Source organism: Corapipo altera, unplaced genomic scaffold, assembly GCF_003945725.1.
Source record: "Corapipo altera isolate COAL_440 unplaced genomic scaffold, ASM394572v1 1b, whole genome shotgun sequence".
NCBI lineage: Eukaryota > Metazoa > Chordata > Aves > Passeriformes > Pipridae > Corapipo > Corapipo altera.
In genome coordinates, this window is record NW_020884881.1 from 2,901,602 (window position 1) to 2,925,476 (window position 23,875).

At 39.9% G+C, this 23,875-nt stretch overlaps 1 protein-coding gene across 5 annotated transcripts in view; it reads left to right on the top strand.

Moving 5' to 3' along the window:
• Positions 1-23,875, top strand: part of PLXNB2 (plexin B2) — a 256,105-nt gene that overhangs the window by 117,280 nt on the left and 114,950 nt on the right. For 4 of the 5 annotated variants that reach the window (XM_027639657.1, XM_027639659.1, XM_027639660.1 and 1 more), the window contains one exon: positions 19,428-19,496. The exons of the other annotated variant lie outside the window; for it this stretch is intronic. In XM_027639657.1, the coding sequence (XP_027495458.1) occupies positions 19,495-19,496 (2 nt within the window). In that variant the 5' untranslated portion in view covers positions 19,428-19,494. The remainder of the gene's footprint in view (positions 1-19,427; positions 19,497-23,875) is intronic. 5 annotated transcript variants of the gene reach the window in all.

Below are 23,875 nucleotides of genomic sequence, written 5' to 3' on the forward strand. Positions count from 1 at the left end.
GATTGAATTCACGTTTAAAAACAGTCTGCTCATCTGCTGCTACTCCAAGTCTCAGGGAAACTAAGTACAAAATAGCCATTTTGAGGAGTGATACTGAATCGAAGGCAATTTTCTTACCTTTTAGCTCCTTCGTGGTAAGTAGTGCTTATCCCTCAAGCAGGTGCACCAGACAGTACCACCAGTAAATGCTGATGAGTTCTTCAAGGAGGGAAGTGATGAATGGAAGATATGGTTATAACTACATAACCATTTAAAAATTTCTTTCTTCCAATTTTGTTGTGTGAAACAAGGATTTTAAGCATCCACTGAAGATACAATTTTCTGAGCTGTGGGAATTTATTGATTTATTATGTTTTTCTCCTCTCCATGGCATCGGTGGGGGGAGGATTAACTTTCACTTACACTCAGATGTCATTTTTCACTGGTACTATCACCCCCATTCTCCATCCAAATGTGCTGCTGAAATGTGGCAGGTGGTTTTTCCAGTAATTGCATGCTACTTCATTCCATTTTGAATGGAAGTATAGAGTACAGTGGCCTTCCTCTCTCATCACCAGCATACTTCACAGCCGTGTGGTATTGACTGAGAAAATGCAGAAGAGTGGGCTCCCCTTTAGATTGCAAAGATGTGTTATCTTGCTGTATGTTCCCTAAGGAGGCAGTAACTTAATTCCTGCGCAAAGAGCTTCTGACTCCAGCACTTTCTGCATGACCAAACAAAAAAAAAAATCTATTTTTTAAATGTCCACTTGTTGGGGTTTTTTTATGATAAAAGAAATTGTACATGGTTTTGAGTATTTAAAATTCGCTATTCGGTGGATCGTACGCAAGTTTCTATTACAGTATACGTATACTTGATCTCATTCTGAGGCCAGCAACCATGCTCTCATAGAAGGCAGCTTTTCTTTGGCCCCAGCTGTGCTAAACACTATTGTAATTAGCACGATGGTTAACTTAATCAGAGCACTTGGCTCGAAAGAGAGGTGTTACAGAGTGCACCATAATTAGCATTTTTATTTCTTTGATCCTGAGTGTGTCTTTATTGACAGAAATATCAAGAGCTTGTTTGGGTTTTTTTTAACACATCAGGAGGTAGAAATATATGTGGCTATGAGACTACGAAATTAGTAATGTTTTTTGTTTTTTTTTTTTTTTTTTAAATAAAACTGTCCCAAAGGAAGTAGAAGGGATAAAGATCTACATGTATGGAAAAAATGGTATCAAGCCTCAGTCTTTACTGCTGCAGCATGTGGGCAGGTATATGGCCAGGAAACAGCTCCTGGGACTGCTGCAGCCTTGTGAAGTTGCACGGGCAATGTTAATGGCATCTTAAACATTTCTAGCATGCTGGTGTGGATGACATGGCTGCTATTTGAGTCTGTAGAAAAGGTGCTATTTCCTTTAAGTGAGGAAGGGGAATGCTGCAAGTATGATCTGTTTGGCAAAAAAACCCTAAAGATTTGGATGATACTGTAGCAGCTAAAGCTTTAGATGAACGCCAGCTCGGTCACTGAAACATAGGCATCCCATCCTACATGCCTGATATAAGCAGGTGGTGAAAGCATGCAGCAGACCAGATGACTGCTGTTCATGAAAAAGCATAACATTTATGCTGTCAGACAAAATGCTGAAGTCTTCCAAACTTGCATCTGGCATCACCGCCTTGATTGCAGGGGAGGAGAGTCAAGACGCCCGGGAGGCTCTTCTCATTACACACCACTGAGTGGAGCGGTCGATCGCAATGCCAACAAACCCAGCATATTAAAAATTGGGGACTTTTCAGTAGATGAAGCCACTGTCAGCCTTCCTTGGATAGCCTTTGTTAGGTTTGATAAACATGCCTATGTTGCAGTGGGATGCCTGTAATGCTTTGTATCTCCAGTGCATACGCAATGAGTTGGGTGTAATTTGTCTCAGTTGGTTTTGAGCATTTGTTTAACAATCTGGAGCAAGTGCTATATGTGCTTGTTTTTATTGACTTTGAGATGGTGTTAGCTCAGGTATTGGTAGACACAATACAGCGCAACAATTTGTATATTCAACTTCCATATGGCCTTTATAATTTTGACTACTGGTTTTAAAAAGAAGATATAGCAATAACTATAGTGGAAAACTGGGGAAAAAATAGTTGAGGATCCTCTTGCAAGATCTCTTTGCGGGTTTTCACTCTTCCTTTATGTATGTCTGTCTTTTTGCAGTCTTTTCAAAGAGGAATACCTGTGTTCTTACAGTTCATTTGAATCTGCTTTGCCAGCAGAAAAATCATATGCTAATAGAGGTTGCAGAGAATGCAGCTGTCATTAAGGGACTTGATATGTTATCCTTGACTTCACTAGATTACTTTTATCTACTCAGGATGGATAAGTAATTTTTAAAACGTTTATATAACTAGGTTTTAGGTCAATAGCAGGTTAAATGGTTTATTTAAGTAATCTTTCCTGGTGGAAAGTATGTGGAAAGACCCTCTATCACTGTTTTTACAAGATTATTTTCATATCAGCATTAAAGCAGCAAGCAGTCTCTTTGACAGTAAACTCGGAAGATACCCATTATTTGAGAGACGTGATAAAAACAGTATAATCTTTTCCAATACCCGTACAAAGCCAGTAATTGTCTGTTTCTGCCGTTGCAGTTATTTATGTAATTATACTTAATGCCATACAGATTTAGAAGAAATAGAAATTGTTGCTGCTGGTTCTGATTAATATTTTTCCATCCTGAGATCATAAAAACAGGAATAAATACTTCTTATGGTGGTAGAGAGAATAAAGGACTATGGATTTGCAAACAATTGATCAGAGGAGCTGAACCAGAATGGGGGAAGTGCCTTTTTTGAGTCTGTCTCCTGTACACATAATGGCATCATTCCTGAAGCTCACAGATTGCTAGGAAATGCTGTCATCACATAATATCACTCCTGGGATGTTAATACCTTTATTAAACTAAAGATATAGAATTTAACTAGCTTAAACCTGGACATATCCAGGCTATCTTGCTTTGCCCCCAGTTCTTCTGTGTCACAGTCCTGGTGAAACTATTTACCTTGAGGCCAAAAAGTGTTTAAATAGTAAGATACCTCCCATACTGTCCTGCTTAGCATAACTGGGTTGGCTCAGGACAAGGAGCTCTAGGTAAGCCCCTGCCCTCCATCTAATCCTACGTGCTGGAACAATCCAAGGTGGTTTGTAAATGCCCCAGAAAGCATGCCAGTGCTTTCAGATTCCAGGATTAGGGGAGCTGCTTGAAAACTTACAGATACATCTTATATGCAAATTTACTGCATTCGATTGTGCACAGTCTCAGTATTTGAGTTGCTTCTTCACAGTGTCTGAAGAGAATGAAACTGGCCACCTATCACTTCTACAGCAGAATGCTCAAGTTAGAAGTTCAGATTGGGTTCAGCAAAGCTGGCATATCCATTTAAATCAGAAAAAGGAAAAAATGGATTTTTTAGGTCCACTCAAGAAATTAATATGTGATCATAGGTCTTATAACATGGTGTTCATTTAGTTTGGTCAACTATAGTATTATATATTTATACAAATTCACCACTTAGCCTGAAAGTTCTGCCTGAGCTAGATAATACTAATTTAAAAAAAATCCAATCTCTTTATATTCTTTTAAGGCCTTTAGGTGATGGCAAATTTACTGCATGCAAATTTGAAAGTCTTCAGTGACTTAATTGCATTTATTTCTAACACTTCCCCCTCGTTTTTAGCCTTATTTTTTCCTCAGAGTTCTGTTTTTCGACTCTCTGTCCTGTTACACCCATTATTAAACATCCCTCACTAATGTAAGTATTTATGGACTGTGATCAAGCCATTATGAACTTTCTCTTTGTGAAAATAAATAGACTGAATTACTTCTGGTTCTTGCTTTAGGACATCGTTTCCTGACTCTGAATCCTTCTTTCAGCTCCACCCTGAATCCTTTCCAATTTGTCATCATGTTTTGTGCAGTGTGGATGCCAGACATGGCCATGTATACCTGTAATAATTTCAATCATAGGCATCTCAGCAGTGTAAGGGAAACTGAATTTTTTTACCTCTCCAGGAGTGAGGGTAGAATGAGTTCACCCCAAAGATCTGGGTTGTTAACCTAGCTGTGGAAGAGGGAAAGGAGAGAGAGCATGGCCAAGACTGAAAGGAGCTGGTTCCTCATTTCCTCCCATTGACACTTCTGCCAAAAGTAACAAGAGGACGTTTGGATATGACATAGGCAAAGCAGGCAGCAGGTCCATGACTATCACTTAGCATTGTTTTGCTTACTACCCCGTTAACCTGGATAACCTCAACTTCATCTGTTCCTGGTAATGCTCCTCTGAAATGCTATAATGATGTTTTCTGCTTTGTGACTTCCCCTGGTTCATGTATTGAAAGACCTTATTCATTTCCTTAGCCACTGCATCCCTACCAGAGTTTTAGTTGTGGCTCACTGTGACCCTGAAGTTATTCTTCAAGTCACTGCTTTCTAGATTAGTTCACCACCTTACAAGTTTAACCTGTATTTGAAGAAGCATGACCTTGCATTCTGTGACTACGATAAGTAACATCATTCAAAGAGCTACATGGAGCATATTTTTCAACTGATTTTGAACTGACCAGCCCTTAGTCTGGCTGCTATACCATTAATTATATCACCTTCACCTTGACTGCCATAGTACTGTTTTCTTCCACATCACTTAAGATTATAGATTAGAGAAGGACCAAGATTTATCTATACACAAATCAATCTAATTATTTGGTTCTGGGAGTCCCATTTTCTGAAGTCTCTCCTATTTAATTGCAACATTTCTATTTTGTGGGATGCATGACTGTTTTATACTCCTCTTTGAGAGGAAGAATGAAAAAGGCAAGTCATCTTTCATCTTGCGGTTCTTGTGTTCTGTGTGGGGTTCTACTACTGCAATGCAGTTGAAGATACTGCAGAGGGATATTTAAATTTAAGCCAAAAAAATCCCCTAATTAAAGTGAAGAAAAAATTATGAATGCATTTCTATTTTTAGTATTCATGAAAGTTACCTTTGCAGAACCTTTGGGCTTAAATTAATAGACATTCCATTTTTAATTGGAGCATTTTGTGGCATGCAATGGTTTATAATAAAGAGTGAGTTAGTTAGGCATTTATTTGAAAACTAAAACATTCAGGGAAGCCAGCGTGGGGTTTTGGGTATAATATCGACTTCATAGATAAAAGGGACAGGGGAGTGTGGCAGATGAGCCACAGACAAATGACACTATTGGACATCTTAGTTAGCTGTGCCTTCTGGATGCTATCCTTAAGCAACCAGGGCAAGATAAAGATATCACAAAACATGCCAAAAAATGAATTCAAAATAATAATTTTTCAACCTGCAAGCTGTATGTTCATATGTGAGTCAGGAGTTACAGAATCTCTTAAGAGTTTTGCTTTCCTTACACCCACTCCCATAGATGAACTTCAAGGTTGTTCTATTTGTGCTCTTTGCTGCTACTCACATTAGGCATGGGCTAAAATAAATAGGGATTTTCTGCCCATGGAATAATGTCAGCTAGATGAGGGGGCTTTTTGTGGCATCCAGCAAAAATAACGAGGGAAAAGGGAAAGCCGTGGAACATGCTGTGGTAGCCAGTGCTTGATGGGCAGCCTCCTGCTGCTCAGCAGGACCACAGCTTTCTTGGGCAGTGCTGGCAGACCAGGTCCTCTTCTGAATCCAGGTGATTTCAATTCCAGAAAGCTAGTCGTTTTCCCATTATGCCAGATTACCATGCTAGATTCTGTTTAAGGGAAGAGGAAAGGAACATTTGAGTTTGCAAGACTCGTCATGTGTTTTCAAGTCATTGCTGCACAACAACCACTGTCCTTACTGCTGCTTAATCATACCACCCTAAAAACTGCTAAATCGGTTAAAAAATTCAAATATCAGGAGATTGGGCTTGTGTTTTCTGTGTGAGAGTGTCTGCTTAGAAAAACTGGATTGTACATTTTTCAGAAAGCAAATGACTTGTCACAAAGCAGTGCTTTGTTCCTATGCTGGATGTTATCTTGAACCATGAGAACAGGGCTGTTGCTTCACATTTCATGTGCTGTGTAACTTCCCTCCCAAATGCCAGAGCCATCAGAGAACTATTATTGCCTCCTGTACATGGTGGCAATCGTAATTACTGCATCAGCCTTAGAATAAATACACAGCTAATCAAATATGATGAGGAGGAGTAGAATAATAGGCAGACTAGTCGAACTATGGTAAAAATGTTTGCTGGGTAAAGCTTTCCTGGCATGTTGCTTGAAGCCAAAGTGAAGTCCACCTCTTCCAAACACTGTATTCAGGTCAGGTTCAGCCTTCTTTTGTTAGAGAGCATCTCCATCAGTCTGAATTACATTTTTCCTCAAACGATTCACTGCAGATTAAATTATCCTTTCAGTTGGGATGGGGCAATAGAAGGAAATATTCCCGTATTTCCCCCCCCCAGAGCAGGTGGTTAAAGCACACTTCTGACACTGCAGCAATGCAGAGTAATGTTGTCTTTACCAAGCACAAGCATAGATTTGAATTGGATAACTGCAAAAATTACTTATCAAGGTTGGAGATTACAGTTACCTCAGAAAGGATAAGATGTTTTAGCAAACATTGAATGTTAGCATTAAAACAGTGAATACCTGGATCGTGGCATTGTAGAGTATGAAGAAGAATGCTTTATCTTTAATCTACTCTAAACAGAGCCTACTTCCAAGTTTTACTAATTTTCATATTTTCTTAAAAATAGACTTTTGATATAACATCAGTAGTGCTAGAGTAGCTTATGTCTTCTGCCACAGAGAACACTGTCCCAGCTGTTTCCAGTCTTACAAAAACGTAATTAGACCGTGTTGAATTTGTCTGTGAAGTGGCAACAGAAAGAGTTATACCACATCAGGAGCCACTTTGTTTCATTGCCCTTAATGCCAGTATTTGAAATCCAAGCAGAAGTATCCTGATGGTCCAATATGGAGAGTAATGAGGAATGAATATCTCAGGCCTAATGAGCTAATCTTCTAAATAAAAATGCTGAAGTGTTAGTTTTCATAGAGATGTAGTCCCCTACAATAGCACCAGCTTCCCTAGTTTGAGGGAGGCTCCTTGTTATGGTCAAAGATTACTTAAGTTTCCTTTTCAAAAATTTTTTTCTTCCTTTTTCATAGCCGTCCTTGTTAGTGGTATATTGTAAGCATATTTTGAAAGGAGAGAATAATCTCCTTTTCCCCTTTCCTTTTTTTAAAGTATTTTTCTTTATTTTGAACTACACGATCATTTTAGAGATACCATCAGAATGACCTTTCCTTTCCTAACAACTCTGCCAGAAGGACATCAAATTGAATGTTTCATTATTAGCCTCCTACCATTCAGACAATCAAGTGACTTTTTTTTTTTAATAATTCCAAGTTCAAGAGTTAAAACTTGGAAAATTATTAAAATCAGTCATGTTTAAAGAATGAGATAAATTTTAAATGCAAATCGATATGATAATGCTGAAACTTAGAGGTATAATTTATTCCAGAAATATGCAAAAAATGAATTTTAAGTATATATTATTGAAAAGTTCAAGTAGTTCTTGCAAACTTGAAATATATTATCTTTGTGGCATGCTCATATATATATATATATATATCTAAAAAAAATTATGTTGACTAAATGGTAACAAATGAGCCAGTGTTTACCATGGTAAGGAGTACATTGGGGACATAACCATTAGACAAGGGTAATTTACTTTTAGCATTATCAGTTAGAAATATTTCAGTTGAGTGGAATATTTTATTACATGAAAACATCTGTAACCAATATATCCCTTGGGAGGCTTACGTGACCTGTGATCTCCTTTGAAAAAAATGTTTTGTTTTTATGCAGCAGACTGTGTCCCAACAAATCTGGAAGGGGCTCCCTCCTCTGTGCACCTCCTGGAAATTTCTGGGAGCTGCAGCAATGTGTCTGCATTCCAGGCTGTAGTCTTCAAACTCACTTCATAACCTGTGACACTGGGAAATGTGTGCAGTCATGCACTCTACCTTTAGTACTGCTAAACTTATTAGTATATTTTATATATATATAGTATTCAATACTATTCTGTGCCACATAGTGTTTCCACACAGTAATCCTTGCTATGAGGTATCCTAAAACTATAACTGTCATAGTAAGGTTCGATCAAAAAGCATGATGCAGACATCTGAAAGTATATTTATGTTCTATTAAAGTATGCCAGTGATACAGGACAAACAGCATCCTTAGTATATTTCTCAGGACTTGCTATGTACCTTTTCATGGCTGCTTTTTTTCCCCTGTCTCCTTCAGTGAAACCAGAATATGTCATCCCAACTTAAATTTGCAAAGCAGTCGCCTGTGCTCTAGCCTTCATAGTGCTTTGGCAGGAAAACAAAGTACCCAGCTGCAGAGGAGTGTCAGTCAAGGCCTGGGAACTTGGGGAGCCAGGAAGATGGAGGGTTAGACAGTCTGAACTTGACAGCCCATTAGGTACCTGACCTTCTGCTTAAATGACTATTGAATTCTTGAAGATGTGGATTAATACTTTCTTTTGTTCTGGGAGTTCAGAGGTGAGATGGGCAGATAGGCGTGCCAATTAGAAAGGGCTTTGCCATGGAGTGCTGTGTGTCCTACAGTGCAAGGCTGTACTGCAAGTGGTGTTTTAGCATGCTATTTCTACAGAAAACTATTGAGGAAAAACTGCAACTTCTTTACAGGGGGGAAAGCCGTCACACCCACCTAGGATCTCATTGTACTATAACACTGTAAGTGGAGGCAAAATTACTTGTTTCTAGTTACTTGGCTACTGCCTACACCCAGAAATCAAAAGTGTCCAGTTTATGGCCATAAGCATAACACAGGCATGTTCCAGACCATAATATGTTGAGAGGTTTTTTGGCATAGGGTACTAAAGTAATAGGTTTCATGCCAGTAAGACCACTGCATTGCCCTTCTGTCATCACTTTCAGTTCACACATCCTCCATGCAGCTCTGCAGACACAGGGGCCCAAACACAGCAGAATAGAGGGAATTTCTCAGCCAAAAAAATCGCTTATCCCTTGAAATACAGTGAGCTAGTGCTGCTTTTTAAAAAGTCTGCCTTGTCTGGAGAATATTTAAGAGTCAGTCTTGCCCATTGAGTACTTTACCAGTGCAAAGGTAGGAAAAAACCTTTATAGGCATGTGAAACAGATCTCTTTTGTCTGTGGTGATAATACTGTGTCTGGGATTGGGCTGACTGTGAAACAAAGTGTAATTCGTCCCCAAATTTCTATCTGTTTGAAAGAATGAAAAGTATGTGCTAACAGGTTGGTGGCAGTGCATGTTGATTGCAGGCATAGAATTGGAAAGAGTGCAAAAGTTTTGACTCAGCAAGGAGAGGTGCTACAAGGTCTTTCCCAGAATGGAAGATCTTTCACTTTCTGTACCCCAAGAGGTAGATGAAAATGAGTCTTATGGTATTTTTTCCATGTATGAGACAGTCCCAGGCAAGGCAAGGCAGGCTTTGTGTGACACAGTTGGGTGAGCTTTGTTTGGAGGAAGTTGCATCATTTATCATGGAGGAAGCCACATAATTTCTCATTCATGACCAGAAAAGTTTTAGATATTCTGAAATCAATGCACAGACAATATCTAGAAATGGGACAGCTTGTTTTGTCTAGTTTTTTGAGTCCAGTAATGTCAGGAGGTAGAAAGTTCAAGTCTAATGTTACTGGCTGTACTCTCATTTTCTGCTGATGGGATATAGAGAAGACTATGGGGAAAAGGACAAAAAAAGGGCAACAAACCTAATGTAATGAGGAAGGAAAAGGTATATTTTGTTTTGAGAGAGGCAGGTGAACCTCCTATTTGGAGCAGAAATGTGTTGCAAAGTTAGTGTTTACACAATGTGAAAATATCCCCAGTGTTGCCTCACACCAAGGAGCTGATAACATAGCACGTGGGAAGCTCTTTGATCAAACACCTAGGTAATTTCTTAGCTCTCTGCTATAATTCAACATTTAAAAGGCAGTGAAAGTTCTCCCACCACAGATACTTTTTTAATCTCTGACGTTTCTTTGGAGAGATACTCTGAGTAATTTTGAAAATAAAAACAAATATGTACAAATCCAGCTTTTTCCTTGAAGTGGTGTAAAGGTTTCACTGGAGAGAAATCATTAAGTAGAATGAAAGCAGAGTAGTGTCAGACCAGTGTCATGACAGCGACTGCTTGCTGATTCCCACCCACTCCATCCCAAATAATTGAGTTAAGGAATGTTATTAAACAGCACATGCTAAATTTTTAGTTTTGCAGCAGTTAATGATTTATGCTGTTCTTCCCTTGACATCATCTCATGTCACTGGAGTACATTTTAACAAGAGGTATGTAGTTCTGGTAATCCCCAGGAAATCTGCACACTGTTTACCAAAACCCACTGTTTTTTAAAGAAGAGTTGTGCTTTGCCAAGAGACTTGGAGCATGTCAGACTAGAAAAATGCTTCATTTGGTGCCTGAGAGGAAACAGTGTGTGTGTGGACATAAAATCTTATGCCTTCATGGCAAAAACATAGAGGTAATTGGCTAAGCCATGGTGTTTTGCTTCCAGAAACAGGAGGGCAGTCAGGCCAGCCGCTTTCTTACTGAACGTTACTAGCAGGTCTGCAGACAGAGGTTTCAAAAAAGCACCTAACTTCACACAGCTGATGAGAGATCTTGCTGCTTACCTACAGCAAACAAGCTGAAGAGCCAGCTTTTCTTTTCTTTTCTCTGTTTTTTCATCCAGGCAGTCAAAACTGTATTTTAGTTTGTTCTGAACCTGATATTGCAGGGGTATTTTTTTGTCCTGCAGGCTTTCCACTTAAAGAGTTTAGTGACTATAAACGTGCAATGCTCTTTTTTACCTCTGCAACCCACTTGCATTGATCCACTTTTGTGCTACTTGGCACACAAGGTGAAACAAATGAAAAACTGTATTAATTATTCATCAGCTAAAGTATCTCTTTCAGTGTTTCAGGTTTATAGATACCTTTGCATAAACTAATTGATTTTAATCATAATATTCCAAGTAATTTTAATTAATAATTTAAATATAATTGGTTTGGTAAATTCTTAACCTTATTCTGAGCAGCTGGCACTGGAAAACAGAATTTGGCAGCGATTTAACTTAAGAAATATGGAGCTAGTTTTCTGCAGCTGTTATCAAATGACATTAGTAACTTGAAGGTGTGGAATTTTTTTTGGATGAAAGGCTAATCAATTCCAAATTCAGTTGTGTTCAAATGTAAGATAAAACATGAAAAAGAAAGTGCGGAATAGGGACAGAGAGTTTCCTAAGGCATTCACACCTTAATGTGGCTGAGCAGGGGAGTGAAGGAGGAGGAAGACGTTAGTGCCAAAGCAATCACATCTTTTGATCTCAAGAACTATTTTCAGCAAGGTATGCTGATCTTATTTTCCATCCTCCCACGCTTTGGATAAGAGTTTCGGGAAACTTTATTCTTCCTTTGCTGGGTGTGGATCTAATAGAGATTTCAATACCAGGGCACTACCAACCTTTCAGGCAGACTAGTTGTTTGAGTCACTGCAGAAGAAATTAAGGTATGTCAGTTCAGATAGGAAGCTGATTTACTGTGATTTTTCAGAAAAATCTCTACTTCCTGTGCTAGTGTTGCAGACTAACCACTGTTTGTGTGGACAGAAATATTGTTTGCCAAATATAGTTTTCCCATGGATGAGAGAGGCTTTTAACACTGTAGCACTACGAACAAGTGGGCTTGTGGTGGCAGAGCTTTATAACCCTAAGGAGCAGAGCATGAGATGGAAACTGGGTGAGAGCAAATGCTTCCAGATGGGCGCAGCATCCTCCCGCAGAGGTCCTGCATTGGTGTGCTCAGTTTGCTGGCAGCACAGGCAGCTGCCAGCCCTGGCTGCAGCAAGCTCCTGTTTCTCTGTCCGTCTCCTGCTGCACATCTCTGTTCCTTATAATACCTGCTGCCCTCCCAGCAAGTGGGGTCCATCCTGCCAGTAGCAACACAGCATGCCATGTTGAGGATGAAGACAAGGACAAGTATGAGGCCAAGGCGTCCTGATGTCACCACTGCCCTGCCAGCCTGTACCACAGCAACTGCCCCAAGATAGGGCATGGGGCGCTTCCCAGCCTTACGTGGAGCCAGTTTCAGTGGCATTAATTACAGCTGTGGTTTGGATCACTTTGCTTGGCCATTAAAATCCATTCCACAACGAGTAGTATTGAAGCGAGCAAGGAATATTTGTGGTGGCTGTGGATTTCCTCCAGGCCTACAGGAAGAATAAATTAGTTACTGAAAACTTGACAGTTTGTCCTGAGTGCTTAACTCCTTCCTCTCTGGAAGCTGGCTTTTCAGAGGCAAGTGACTTTAAAAGGAAGTAATGTGCCTGATGCCTTTTTATTCCCCCACCCCCTCTTAACGGTAGGGCTGTAATTGCAAAACCAGCCAGAAGTGATTTGTTTGAAGAGGAAGTGTGGGAACTTCCTTTATAAATATTGCCTTTCCCTTCGTGTGGATCCAAACGTGGTTTCCTCTGCTGGTGGAAAAAAGAGTGCTTGAACTGAACAACAAGCACTTTTCCCCCGTAGCTCATGGCCCATGTAAGCATGAAAGAAAGCAGTTTTATTAAAAAAAAAAAAAAACTACAACAAAAAACCCAAACAAAAAAAAAAAAAAAACAACCAACCGAAGAAAAAAAGCAGGTTGCTGCTCGGGGAAGAACTGAAGTTGGCTGGACCATCAGGTCATCTGATTTTTTGCCCAGCCGTTCCCTGTCAATGCCTGCAGACGGACGTCCACTGCTCAGGAGTGTGGGACAAGTTACGGTCCCGTGGAGGGGGCTGGGGGGGAATCAGTGTTTACAGAGCCTGTGAATACGGAACCTGCTGTGACTTGCTCTGCAAGATAGGGCAATATCAGCCCAAACCCAGCTCCTATCGCCGTTTGGAATGGTTTCTTTTTTAAAAAAGCCTCAACATATGTATCTTTCCTAGTGAAGTAGAAACAATAGCCTATACCCTTCCCCAGCCTAGAAATACCTTTGAATTCTTTGCAGAAGAGGGGTTCACCTGCCAGAAGAGCAGCTACATCCAGGGAATTGTCTGTGCTCAGCAGTAGCAGGTAGGTTAAGCTCACAGGGAGGGAGCAAGTTTTAACCTGACAGGCTTAACCCTGCCATATTGTTACACTTTTTGAGGGTTGGTTTTGTGGGGGGGTTTTGTGGGCTTTTTTGTTGGTAGTGTTTTTTTGGTTTTTTTTTAAGTGCACAGTATCAGGGCTCCTTGGATGTGCAGGCAGCCAACTGGCCTGGCTTGCTAACACAAATAGGTACAGATGATGGGAGTCAAGGCAGGGGGTCCATTTCCCAGCTCTGAAGAATTCCAAATTGGGAAGACAGTTTACGGAGAAAGCAAGGGAGAGTGTGGAGGGAATCAGGCTGATTCTCTGAGAGGCTCTAAAGATGAGAAGAGCCCTTCTACCTGATTTGAAGGAGAGAAGTGTTCTTATATTTCTTATAATAAGCCAGAGAGTTGTCTTGTTCATTGGATTTGATGGGCAAATGAGAGATTCCTGGTATTATAACACTGGATTGATGCGATGCTTTCTGATCCGACCAGCGAGAGGCCCAATCAGGCCACTGTTTTACTAATGAGAGGTTTCTGATTTTTATACATTTTTCAGTGGGGAAGAAGAAATTTCACTCAAGCTTCAAACCAGGCTTTGTAGTGGTTCGTTTTTGCACTTTTAGAAACAAACAAAAGAATAAAATTTGCAGCGCAATGGGCTATCCTGGGAAAAATCAGTCACAATCAAAGGACACACATGAAACTTCACTGATCTTTCTGCTTGGGCCTGGGTGAGGCTTGCCTGGCTCACCATGCTAGTAGTTCTCACAGCCTCTCATACCTTCCTTGAGAGTAATGGACATCCCAGTGCAGGATGACAAAGGAGTGGGAAGTGAACTTTGGGTGATTTTTATTTTTTAAATAAAATCAAAAATAAAGCTCTCATCTTTTCACTTCCTCCTGCACTTTCTTCTCTGTTCGATGTCATGCAAATGCATTTAAAGCCCTACAGCTCTCAGGATAAGCTCTCAATCCTTTTATGCCTTTCTCCTTGTTTTCTACACCATCTTTTGCTGCTATCTCCTTATGTCACTTATTCTCTCTCATTCATGCTGCATTCCCCATTTAATGATCTTTATTCCTTTTTACCTTCTTACAGTTAACATTTTTTTCCTCTCCTTTTTCACACTCCCACTGTCATGCCTGCTCCTTTTTCCAATAAAGCAGGCTGAATTCCGTAATTCAGGGAGTAAACCTTCAAATTCTTGTGCAAGTACTCCCACTGACATGAAGAGACTGCAGGACTGGGTCCTAGCTTGGCAGATGTATGGGGAAAGGCAGTGGAGCCAATTTTAAAACAACCTTAATTACTTTGGTGGTTTGTATTGCTTTGGTTGACTATTAAGGTGCGTATTTCTAAGCTGAGGTGTGCAGCAGTGGCACTGTATAAATAAAGAAGAACTTGGTATAAAAAACTTTATAGAGGTAATATATTACTTTCAGTCAGGGGAAATGGAGGGACACCTTAAAATCAGTTTTACTAGCACCTTTGTTTAAAAAAGCCCCCTCTTTTTCTTTTTGTTTAACTTCCTGTGCAAGCCTGGGCATGTTTGAGGCTCCCAGGATCCAATTTCATGTAGTATCCTATTTCAAATCCAGGCCAGAGCAGATCGATCGAAAATCAGTGCTGTCAGAAATAAAACTGCCTGTGGAAAGCCTTCAATGACATGAAGATGAAAGGGGGAATGTAATGTAGCAGATACTGATTTTCTTTTTTGAGGTGTGAGGCTCTGAAGCACTGTGTCCTTGAATGTTGCACTATTTACCTTGATTGAACAGTAACGGTTGTAGGACAATTTTGGTGAATTTTTGTGTTCTTCAGTTAGTAGTTAACAGCTGTTGTTGTGAAGGGGGAGAGGTTGGTGTTGCTGGGGCTGTTTTAAGCCAAAGCAGAAGCTGTAGAATATCTTACAGCGAGCATACAGCTACCTGTAAGTCTGCACAACACCAGAATAACACAAGATTCCTATTAATTCTTGTCAGTGAAATACTTACTGGTATATTGAAATGGCTGAGCAACTTCAGTACTTTGAAAACTGCTGGTGAATGCACACTAGTCAAACTGATCTGTGTTTATACTGGTTTTTAAGGTTTTTAAGATCAAACATAGATGGCAGTCTTCTTCATTTTCCTTTATAATTCTGTGACTTCTCTTCCCTGGCCCACAGAGGCCAAAGGTTCAAAGTAAAAGAGGATTATCTTAGAACTGAGAACAGAGAGAAACAGTATATTGTTTTAGGACTTTGAAGGAGAAGGAAAGTGAAGGGAAAACTAAACACGTGAGCTTTGGTTAATTTTGAATTCTGGGTAATTTAAAAATTTGACTATGCCAGTATTGTGTTGAATTCCTGGAAAACTATGAATAAACTTTGTTCTGCTGTGTAGTGCTGGTCTGTCTCCTGTCACCTGCGCTAGGTGATGCTTGTGACATGGTGAGCATCTTGCACTGGTGAGAGACCACTAGGTTGCATAAATAGGTCCCTTGCATGGAAGCAGTGTGTCATGGAGGTAGTGTGTCATGGTGGCTGACCTTGGCCCCATTTGCTCTCAGAATAAGGGAGGAGGCTTCAGAAAAAAAAAGGTGGTGTCCTCACATTCTACAAAAGTGCTGCCTGAAACCAGCCAAGAGAATAGCAGTAAGCCAAGCAGAGGAGAAAGGAAGTCAGTAAAAAAGCTCTGGAATTCATGTCCTAGAAGTGGACTCTAGTGTCTGTGGACAAGAAGGTGGAGAGGGCAGAATGGAGATGACCAAGAGCCACTTAAACTAGAGAGTCACAGGTGAGGGAAGATACTGCATTGATGATATATCGGTATGTAATAGCGTGACACTGAGTTAATTAGAGATGTAAATACACTGGAGTGTTTAATGTATTAGGCTACTATTTGGTATCACCCTAAAGTTTTTAATAGTAAATTCTATATCCTGTTTCCATATGGACATGGTCTGCATGGTGTAAAATCACCTTCCCAGCACTGAAATATAAGGATCCATTCCAAAATTAAGCTCAAAAACAGTATGTAGTTTTATCTTATGTGCTCCATCCTATCAAGGGCACTGTGCTTGTTAGCTCAACAGCCGGATGAAAGTTCCTTGGGCATATAAAAGTCTATATGAAAAGTGTCTGCTCCATATGTTACATATAGCTGAAGGCTCGGGGGAATAAGGTCTGTGTCTGGGAACCGGATAGTACAACTTTCTATCCCTGACCCAGTGCCTGACCTTTCTAACAAACAAATAAAAGACTCCCTCAAAGAAATATGGTTCATGATCTGTTTTTAGCTCTAGAAACAAACATTAAAAAAAAAAAGCACTCAGTGTGCTCCTACTCATACTTACAGCAGCATCAGCTTTAGGTGCCACAGAACAAGTGCCACACTTTGTAGTTTGCTGCTTTTAAAAGCTACTATTTCCCTGGCAGTCACAATGCCAGGGTGGCACGTTATCTACTTGCAAAATTTTGCACTTGGACACAACTGATCAGCCTGAGTTTGTAATCTTTTTGAAATTGTGATATCTGAGACCTTGACCCTGAGAACAGAAGTGCAGCTGCCTGATGAGAGAGAGGGCACTTGGAGGGTGGGGAGGTTGTTCATAGTTGTCCTGTGGATACTGGGTTATTGACCTCTCGTGATGGTCTTAACTGCATACAAAGTCATCTTCATCCTTTCCTCCTAAAGGTGTATTTTGATCTGAAAGTCAGAAATTGTGCCATGTGGAAGGTGGGAGCAGTTAAGTGTGTTCACATTGTGACAGGGTAAGAACTAAAAGTAGTCTATTGTCAGTAATGCCCTGCTGTCCTCTATGGCTTATGGAAGGGAGACGGAGTCCCTTCTGAAAAGCAGCTCAAGGAAGATTGATTCCTTATTCAGGAGGCAATCCATGGCAGAAGTCTCTCTGTCAAGCCAATGAAGAGAGAAGAAACAGGAAGATTAGCCTTGTTAGACTGAAGGTAGCTTGTGTGAGCATCCCCCTACCCACTTGCTCTGTTTGTGCTCATGGTTTCTGTCAGCTTTATAGAACAACTCCTCTACATCATCCAAGTACTTTTAGTTTCAGGTCAGTCTGCAACTACCTCCAGCTATCAGAGGACCTGTGACAGCAACATGTACTGAAGTTCCTTCAGTTCACACAGTCCATTTTGACTGGCTGGCTGGCCAAACCCATACCATGGAAGACCAATTCCTCATGGTGTTCCAGTGTAAGATACTGAAAAAGTCGTACTATGAGCAGAAGGGAGAAGGAAAAAAAAAAAAAAAAAGAAGCCTTGTGGCAGATGGTACCACCTGTGTCCATCTAAACTCATCCAAAGCAGTGTGCCATTTGAGTGGAGAAACCTGGAAAATCTGATGATTCAGTCTGAATACATAGGGAGACAATTGAGAGAGATTTCTGGCTTACATCCCAAGCCTCTTATGAAAAAGGCTTCCTATTTTATAACACAGAAAATTGAATACAGTTTGGTAGCATCATTTTCTGGAACAGCTGATTACCAACTACAGACTAAACTTCCCAGTGTACTCAGGTGAGAACTGGCACATAAGTAGTCCACCGACTCTGTACCAGTTCCTGGGTTATCATTGAGCCTCTTTTTCCAATAAATAAATTTCTGATGTTTTTAGCAAAGGATGCACCTTTATTATTGGGGGCATAGCTGACTGAATACAACAGTCAGGGCTGACAGCATTCAATACATTTTCCAGGCTCAGCCATGCACTTCAGTTCTTGCATCTGCAAAGTTGGGAGGTGAACAAACTGTGCAAGACATGCCTAAATCAGTGTTCAGCAATGCTTGCAAAAATGCTACTAAGGAAAGAGGCAACATGGATATAAAAAGCGAACTTCTCATTGTGATCCATTGTTTCCTTGCTGACTACTTCCACCTCCTTCCTTCTTGGTTGTTGTTGACACTATTATAATGGTTCACATCCCTTTGCCACTTCCTTTTACTTCTGAATTTTCTTTTCCTTTACATGCTTAATTTACACCAGATCTGTTTTTCCTGTTGTCAGTAAGATATCAAAAGAAATCTACCCTTTCCCTTGGTGCTAAAGTCCAATTTTTTTGTCTGTTTGTCTCTTGGGTTGGCTGCTTTACTTACACTTCCCTCCTATGACCTTCCTCAGTTCCAGTCCAAGCCTGCACTCTTCAATTATGCTGTATCATGCAGCTGTGGTCTAAGTATCTCACCCAGCTCTTCTCCCATATCCCTCATTTCACAATATTGCTGACATCCATGTACATCCGCTACCTGGTGAGTGCTCAGGTTCTCTCAAACAGATTTTCCCTGGGAAGAGAGAAATATACGTAGTCTTAAGGAACGTCTTCCCATGGAGATATAGGGTATGATCACAGGAAATGAAATCCCATGGAACATTGTCAAAATAAACTTGGTTTAGTACTGTGCAACCTCAAGGAATGTGAAGGGAAAATAATGCTCCCGATGTTTGCGTCTTACTTCCAGGAGAAGCCAATGTTGTGCAAGTCTCAAAGTCACGTTCAGCTGAGATGAGATGGCTTTGGAGAACAGGTGGTGGATTTTGCCAGGTGTTTGGGTCTCTCTCCCCTGGGAACTGCCATGCAGTGATCCTTTAGTGCGTGTGTTGGCTTTTGCTGCAAACTATTTGATTGTGCATTGGATGCTTTGCTGAAAAACAACTGGAAAATAACTGTGTAAGGAACAGGTTGAGCCATTCAGCACTCCCTATGTCTGTTGCCTGGGATATTTTTTTTGAGGACAGTTGACATCTTCCCATTCATGTTGGACAATCTACATGAACCTTATTTATCACTTTTTTGCATATACAATGATGTTAAAGAATGGTATTTTATTCTTCCCTAGAGGGACAGACACTGTTTCTCTTCCATTCTTAAGTGTTAGATTGTGGGAGGTGCAGAGTACTCCATTGATAAGAGTATGTTCAAGCTCTAGCTAGAGAAGTACTAAATCATGCAGTAATCCATCTGTCATGCCAGGCATTCTTTCTGGTAATATTCTTTCTGGTACTATATCAGTTGACTTCTCAGTTCTTCAGTAATTAGTTGTACATCTGTGAGCAACTGTCCATCTGATTATATTGAAATGCAGAATATTGCTCCATTTAGCTTCAGGATTGAAAGTTACGGTGTGCTAAAGTTGTATTTAAAATGTAGTAAAACTGACTGTATATAAACAAATTACAAGTTTATGGGACAGTATAGATGATCTTAAATCTATATGTTAAAACTCGTAAATTTGATGTGATTGAGCATAGCTTAATGCATATGAATATATTTGTAAGTGTTGCCTTCTTTTATTTAGAAAGAAGATTAAACACTGTCCTGGAAAATAACTTGATTGTAGTGAAGAACAGTTAGTGGAAAAGTGAATGTAAGTATTTCACAGCATGTGCCCATTATTTATGTTTGTAAACCATTGACATTGGTGATATTATAAATCATTCTAAATCGGCAGCACAATTTACCAAAAAGACCACTTTTAGTATGGCAAGAATGCAGAATGTGATCACTGTGCATATGTGTGTGAAGTTTTGTTCACTGTAATAGAATATCTATTACATAGTTTTCAGTATGGGACTGTAGGCTTATACATACCTAAATGCTTTTAATGGGGCCACATGATGTTAGTCACTTGCATGCTTATGAACTGTTCACAGGAAAAATGGCAACATGAAGTTGTCACTAAGTGCCCTTAAAAAGGAAAAAAAAACATTACCCCTGTATAAATACCCACAGGGATTCTTAAATTCAGTAAGGTGGACATATTTTCCATTTCCAGAGGAATTTAGTCTAACTTGGAATAATGCAGCCAGTATATGGTATTTTTCAGTATACTTGCTCCAAAGATGTGAGATTACAGTAGAAAAAGATTGCACTGTGGATTGGCAATTCAATTTGCAGTGAAATACAGCAGCTGCAAGTTCCAGGCTAAGTGCATCATTGCTCACTTGAGGTCACTTTTTCAAACCTGGAGTCAATAGTTCTTTAACAATAAGAGCTTTGGTTCATTTTCTAGAACCTTTTGAAACTGTTACTTTGCTGGTGAATACCTCATTATTTTTCTCAAAGTGATTCCTTTCCCTAGCTGTATTTCATAATAAGGTGAACTCACTAACTGTGTTCCTGCAAGTGTATATGTACATACATATTTGTACATGAAGCAAAACCATATCTCTGCAAGCATATCCCAGGAGGCTTTGAGTGGCTCTGGTGTGCAGGGCAGTGATAGTCATGAATTTCTAGCTGCCATGGACTCATTCCAGTGTTTTTTCATATTACATTTTTCCCACGATCTCACCTTCCTTTTTCCAGAGCCTGACTGAGGAGTTTGGAAGCAGTCAACTAAGCCTTTCCAAATGCCAAATAAAGTATAGAATTAATGACTTAGATGTCAAAATAGGACATCAATCCTGTCTTAAATATCTAAAACTGGGGTAATTTTAATTTTAGCCTTTCAGCTCTTATAAACTTGTCTTTAGTAATTACTGGCTGACCAATAGTACTGAAACAGTGAGATACTGCAGGAACTGCATACTGTATTGCAAAATTTTGTCTGGTTTATGCAGAGTTGTCTACTGATATAGGGTTGTATGAAATGACGATCCTCAGATTTGACAACACTGTACCTAAGTTAAAGATTTCCAGACTAGGCTGTGTGTTGATTCTTTACATTACTGGTATCTGGCCTAGTTTGAAATGTATGTAGGCTTATAAGTTATAAAATCAAGTCCTTAAAACCTTCTGATGTGTATTGAACAAAATAATACAGAGTTTGAAGTAATTTACTGGGACCAGTCACTCTTGTTGTTTCAGGGTCCTAAAAGTACATGTCAAATGACCTTGTTCACACCAGTGAACAAAAATTTTTTGTCAGTTCCTTTCACATTTTTCTCACCAACTTGATCTTCAGCTTTTCTCCTGGGAAACTAGGGAAACTTGGGAAAGGTTATCTTCAGTTCCCATTTTTGTGAAATAAGCAGAATTTTGGGGTTTCTTGTTTGTAGTTTTTAAGTGACTGTTTAGCAGGAGAGCACCATTTGAGTATGGGTTGAACTCTAGAAAAATATCTACCCAGTTAAAATGTCATTTCTTGTATGTATGTTAAATAAAAGACATGAAGCAAAGCTACCTTTTAGGAAGCTGAGTAGTATAATATTGACAACGTGATTATCAGCTGATCTTGAAACTGGCAGAGGAATAAACACATCATGCTGCAGAGATGGATCCTAGCACTTGATGTAAAAATAAATGTGATCTCCAGTATGTTATTTTTCTGAGATTTTAACTTTGTGCATGTGTAGATTGAGCTCCAGAATGTAACCTTCTTCTTGATCTAGCTCTTGCAGCTATCTGACATTAAAATTAGAGATTTACCCTTCTATAACTTCAATAATTTTCAAAAATTAATTGGCCTCATGTTGGCTGGAATTTTTGCAGTAATACAAAATTAACAAGTTTATATGGACAGGAAAAAATACTTTTCCCTGTCTACTTTTAGTTTTATATCACAAAAGTGGCTATGGAGATATTCTCATATATAAAGTCAACAGAGCCAAAGAGAGGAAACAAAGCACCTGATGGGAACCAAGAGGAGCAGTGACTTTATCTGCAACCACTCACAAACTGGAGGTAGAGCCCTGAAACTGTGAAATCCAGCACCTCCTCTGACAATCATCCATTTTGATGTAGCACATCCAGAATTATTTATTAAAATTTTTTAAGTAAAAATTGAAAATTAATTTTGAAACTTGAGTTTGAATAAATTATAATGGTTTGTTAGGATAGCTGGTAGGATTTTGGCTTTAGCTACCCATAAAGCCAGAAAGTGGAATAAACTTGCTCTTCCTCATTCTAACCCAATGAACTTCTGGATTGACCTTTCAAAAAGATGAAAGACAAAGCTGGGATGCTGGAGGAATCCAGTGAAATGTTGGTTTGCTGTGTTTCTTTAACCTGATGAAGAGGAGAAAGGAAATGGAGAAAGTGAGGGGGTTTTCCCACTTAAAAAATATGTAAAATGGACTGGAGGGGATGATAAACAGCCAATTGTGTTTGATTATAGTGATGATAAATCAAAATAATCTTGAGGCAGTGACTGCAAGGAGTAGAAAGGGAGTGTGTACCTCAGGGAATTGGGAGCAGACATCATCAAGTAGAGCACAGGCAGGAAAGTGCACAGGATGAGGGGAAGAACACTCAGCCCTGATTAGATACCAAAATTAGGTTCTCACTGCACGTCTTGTAATCTGCGATCCCAGGAACAAGTTCTTAATGTAGTGCTGAGTGTTTTGTTCACTGTTCTCAACAGTATTTCTTATGTAAAATGTGTGCACTGGCACCATAAATAGCCTAGCTCAGACACCCTTGTGAAGGGTGAGGATCATGTCATGTCATGTGCTGTCACTAAGCTTTGCTGCCTGGTAGGCAGATTCCTTCTGGAAGGTCTAAGGAGATGCTTTTTATATTTCTAGGATTATAAAATATTTTCTAAAAAACAGTGCCCATCTCAAAAATATCCACCTTCTTTTCAGGATCTAGCCAGCTATTGTAAAAATAATTGCTGTTTATAAGAATTTGGCTCCTCTATCGTGAATGCTATAAATAATTCTCAGCAGCATTTGGACAACATGGTAAATAAGGCATGGATCCACACTTGATAATGAGGAGAAAAATAAATATTGAGAAGTTAGTCATGGCTGGGCTTCGCGAACGAAGATTTGGGAAGACTTTATCCACAGTTGTTACAGGCTCGTTGGTGACTTATGAGGCCAATACGTGACAGACATATCCGATTGCAAAAGGCACAACAGAAAGACTCCTTAGAGGGTGTATTCCGCAAGACACAGTTCTTCCTGCGTTGCCTTTTCTCCTCGAGAGTGATCCTGCGTGTGTTCTCAAAGGCATCCGCAGCGTTATAGATGGTGTGTCTCCAGGCCTCCCGATTTGAGGCCAGAGTAGACCAGTTATGGTGATCAAGTGAGAAGTTAGTAGTTCATTAAGTAATGTCTATGCTGTGCATGAAATGAGACAGGGGAACAGGGGAAAAAATCTCCCATGACAGAGACTATCATGAAGGATTCATATAAGGAACTTTAATTCTAGATACAACAATCAATCAGACTTTAGTCCTCAGAATCACCTCTAAGACATGTCTTAGATCCACAGGACTTAAGTCACCAAAACATTGGGTAGCATTTGTTCAGTATCTTTTGCATGCCTTGGGCAGCAGGCAAGAATGGGACATTGCAAAATGTCCCCAGAGAATTTCTGCTGCTGCTACTCTGAGACCCTAAAGGGCATTCAAAGGCAGTACACATGGCTTGCATCTGTTTTCCTGTATGTGCTTCCTGGCATCTCTTCCAGTATCTGTGTCCCGTCTTTTTTCTTTCCCTTCGGTTCTGTCTTCCCTGTGTTGCCTGGCTAACATTAAGGAGAATACTGCAGCTCCAGAAGAGATGACATCTCTGCACTACCAGCTTGAGTAGCCTGTGACATCAGGTCAGGCTGTAACCAGCAGCAGTAGTAGCCACAGGAAAGCCCTGCATAATGATCTCTGCAGGGTGTGTAGAGCAGCTTGTTTGGAGCCTTATTTATGTTGCTGTTTACTTATATGCTAACAAATACAATCTTTTATTTCCCTCTAATTTAAGTTTATATTCACTGGGTCATGTAAAGGCCAAATGTCATGCCTTTGCTGCTAGATCTTCACAATGAGAGTGCCCATGGTGAAAGTCTTGCCCTTGTCCTGCC